This window comes from Rhea americana, unplaced genomic scaffold, assembly GCF_003343005.1.
Source record: "Rhea americana isolate MKP2758 unplaced genomic scaffold, rheAme1 scaffold_203, whole genome shotgun sequence".
In the NCBI taxonomy this organism is placed as follows: Eukaryota; Metazoa; Chordata; class Aves; order Rheiformes; family Rheidae; genus Rhea; species Rhea americana.
This window is the reverse complement of record NW_028186184.1, coordinates 286014-290065: the sequence shown is the minus strand read 5'-3', so window position 1 is coordinate 290065 and position 4052 is coordinate 286014. Positions and strand designations below refer to the sequence as shown.

Sequence of the window (4052 nt, the reverse complement as noted above, 5' to 3'; positions counted from 1 at the left end):
CTCTCTTTCCTGATGCCAGCAATCGCTTTGACTCCCACTTCTGCTTCCATTCAAAAAATGCCTAACATTCTGCAGTTTAACTAATTTAAAAGATGCTATCCTCCAGGATATAAAAAAGAAATTACTCACAAATTAAGTACAAAATTTTTGTAAAGGAACTTTTCCTAATACAAGTTTCCACAAGATGAGAGAACAGTGATATGGCTTCTTACCAAACAGCCATGTTTGACTTCCCTTCCACAGAAAAAAATAATTAAGAAATAATTTTAAGTTGATGGAATTGTTAATGCCCAAAGTAGTATTTAAAATTTTACACCCTTACAATTCCTACATAAAAATATAAAAAGGAAATTATATTTGAAAAGAAAGTGTTAAGAGTTTCCCACTTTGTTCACCACAGTCAATGCCTTACTCTCCCTTAACTGTTATGTAACCAAATTGACTCGTATTTTCAGGTTTATATCTTGCTCAAATTTCATAAGTGCATTTTTGTGGATAATAGACATATTGATACATATTATTGTAGTAGTTTCATAAGATTTTCTACATAATATATTCAGTCGATCTGGAACGATAGCAAAGTGATCACTTTTTCTAGGCTATGCCCTGCTAGCTGTTCATTATTGTTATTACAGCAGTGATGCACTTCCAGATTATTATTTTTAAGACATGGTAAGAAAGGACAGCTTATTAGTGTGGTGTGAAATAGCACTTTTTATGCATACATTACTTCAAGGACAAGCTTAAGGACATAGCTGAGGTGGCCAGTATGGTACAATTTGATAGGTGTAAAAGTTAATTTAAAATAGGCTTTTTAAAGTTTTGAGATTTTGATTCCAGACCCAAATGGGACCTAAGACCTAATCAGTTAACTCAGATCTTAATCTTCTCCTTAATTGAATTAGGAAAAATGATCTATCACTAAAGTAATTCCAGACATTGCTCTGGGTTTAGTATCTACACATTGGAAGCTTTGTAGATTCAGTGCCTCCCTACTATGCGTTTAAGAATACAGCAAATACAGAAAACAGCTAGGTGCTAAACAGTGACCTCCAATACAGAATGACTTATTTTATTCCTGGTATTGATTTCTATTCCATATTGAGAAAATAATTTTGATAAAATCATTGCCTTAGGATAATATATTGGTAACTCTTAATACGGCCTGATTATCCCTGCTTGAAAAAAACTTAGATATTCCTTATTAAGCAGTATATAAACAGTGTGTAAATGTCATGTAACCCACTTGCTTTAGTTTGCTTCCTTAGCTCTTTATGAGTTTAAGTAATTAAAATAATGTATGTTAAAAATAGTCTCAATTCGTTCTCTGTCTGAACAAACAAGAATCATATAAAATGGAGGGTTGCTAGAAGAAAATTAAAACACTGGCACAAAAAAAAAAGTTTCTTCCTCATACTACACAAAAGGAACAACCAATTTTTATTTCTCTGTAGTGAGGAAGTATGTATAGCTAGAGTCCTACTAATAGCAAAGGTAGGTTTGCATAAAATGGGTAACTATGCTTTTCTGTTGAGTTTAGCTTCACTGAATGGAAGAATATGCTTGCCTGCATTTGTCCATTCACAACTGATGTACTTTCAAAATAAAGCAGTTCTCAAGTCATAATTGGTATATCAAATTTTATCAAAAACATTTACAAAACAGCTGTTTTATTCTGATGTAGTAATTTGCCAAAAAAAAAAGAATTTGGTGGACATTTAGTTTGTGGAAAATTCCAGCAACAGCAATTCAAAGTTTTGTCATCAATGTACATCCAGCATAATTATAAAAAAAAAAAAAAAAAAAAAAAACAAAAAAAAAAAAAAAAAAAAGGAAAAACTTTGCAAAAGTTTCACCCTAGACAAATTTTTGATGGAAATTTCTTCACTATAATTTTATTTTTTAGGACTGCTGCTATTTCATCTCTCTATCTTGTTTTCTGTGACCCTTTTCAACTTTTCTTTCTTTTAATCTGTCTTAACATCTTTTCCTGATATATTTCTCTTTCATGTAACCTACTTTTTTAAGTTTACTTTTATTCCTTTTCCCATCTCATCTGCTAAAGAGATCAGTATAAGAATAAGAATTAACAGAACACTTAATATTGCCATTTAAAGTGTCAACATTTAGCTTTAGGATATGTTCCCAGGCAAAGTAAAACACTTCATAAAATCCTCATGATCAGGCACCATGGTATCAAGCTGCCTACAGATAAAGAAGGCTCTTTCATTTTCCTCCCTAGCTTTGTAACCATTATAACTTTTTGCTTTAAATGGAAGATTAGATATAGGCTCTATATATATGTGTGTGTGTGTGTGTGTGTGTGTGTGTATATATATATATATATATATATGCATTAGCTTTATAGTAGTGAGTTAAGATCAGTATAATAAAATATAGGGAACTTTTATTAAATTATTATTTCTGAAAAGAAATAGTCCCAGTTGGATGCTAAGTATTAAGAGTAAATAAAGGACTAGTTAGTGTAATAGACAAATAACCTGGATTTAATGACAAGTTTAATCTATCCATACTCGAATGTCTCCTTTTCATAGAGCCATTGATACCAGCCATAAAAAGAAAAATATTCCAAAAATGGACAGATCTTTTATAAATTAACTTAAATACCCAATTTGCATCCATAATCCTCAGTTCTTGAGATAATGGATAAGAAAGATTAAAAATTAAAGATATAACTTTTTTCTGTCTTAAAGATTTATCTGTTCAGGACCATAAGTTTTCATTGGACTTCCTATGTCCTCACACACTGTTTTCTTCAAACAGGATACTAGTAAGAAATAACCAAGAGGGGAAGAGACAATGTATGTAGCTGTGTTAATGAATCTTGGATAAATATCCTTTTTAATAAGTCTTTTTAAAATTAAAATAGCTCATGCCAGAGAGTGTGCAGTTTCGTGTTGTTACTGCTTATAAAATAAGAATTGGCAAGAGAGAGGGGACCCTATATGTAGTATCTACAATAATGGATGAGAATAAGATTCTAGGAGGAAAAATTATTAAAAAACAGCATGCACAGTTTCTATGGAAGCTTCTAAGCCATGTTCCTTACCTGAACGGTGACTTGCAAAAAAAAAAAAAAAAAAAAGAGAGAGAGAGAGAGAGAGAGAGAAGACAATGGCGCAACTAAGACAATGGCGTATCTACTGGGAAAATAAGAGGATGTGGGTGAGAATCACAAAGCGCACTGATGCTTTTCTCTGTCTGTAGCGCTCACTAGGCATCAGATTTGCGCATGCCACATTTTAGCGCGAACTGAAGTTCATATGGATCAAAGGAGGCAAATGAAGAGATGAAAGGCCCGAAAGCTTTGCCTGCCTTCCCGCCCAAGGACGTTATTTGCAGAATTTCCCGCCACAATCCCGCAAAGCACTGCAGCGTGGCCGGGAGCGCACAGAGCCGTGCTGCTCGCCCTTCTAGTACACAAAACCACAGCTTCGCCTTCCCTGGCCGCGCAGCTTGAATGCTGCTGGAAGGTGTATTCACCGCGCCCCCGAAGCTCGCCTCCCCTATCACGGGGACCGCCAGCAACTCCCAGACACCGGCAACGCCAAGGCCACTGCGGAGCCCGGCAAGGACCCTCCCACCGCCCCGCCTCAGCGCGTACCGTGCTCGCTGCTTGCCTTGGCTCCTCCCTTCGCCGCTCAGCTGTGGCGGCGSTGCTTCCGCCCGGTGGGACCGAAATGGCCGCGGTCGCCCTCTCTGTGCTCCGTCCTGGTTTGGTGCCGCTGAGGAGGTGGAGAGCCTTCTCGCGCCCAGCGGCCGGAGCCGCCTACAGCACCAGTAACTCCCCACGCAGCGCCGCGAGGTACGCGACACCGCTCAGAGCACCTTCATCCTCCCTCCTCCCGGCGCGGCAGGCGGCATCCTCGGGAATGGCGGGCCAGATGCACGAGGCAGCCCACCCGCGCGCTGCGGCCGTTTAACGGCCGCGCTGGAAGCCCGCGAGCGCGTGAGGCGACCGCGCTCTGCGGCCGTATAACGGCCGCGCTGGAAGCCCGCGAGCGCGTGAGGTGACCGCGCGCTGCGGCCGT

General features: G+C 38.8%; 1 protein-coding gene across 2 annotated transcripts in view; it reads left to right on the top strand.

The window, feature by feature from the left end:
- The first annotated feature begins 3671 nt into the window (after positions 1 to 3671).
- LOC146596304 (bifunctional methylenetetrahydrofolate dehydrogenase/cyclohydrolase 2, mitochondrial-like) overlaps positions 3672 to 4052 on the top strand; it is a 59043-nt gene continuing 58662 nt past the window's right edge. For both annotated transcript variants that reach the window (XM_085304095.1, XM_085304096.1), the window contains exon 1: positions 3672 to 3826. In XM_085304095.1, coding sequence (XP_085160221.1) covers positions 3702 to 3826 — 125 coding nt within the window. In that variant the 5' untranslated portion in view covers positions 3672 to 3701. The remainder of the gene's footprint in view (positions 3827 to 4052) is intronic.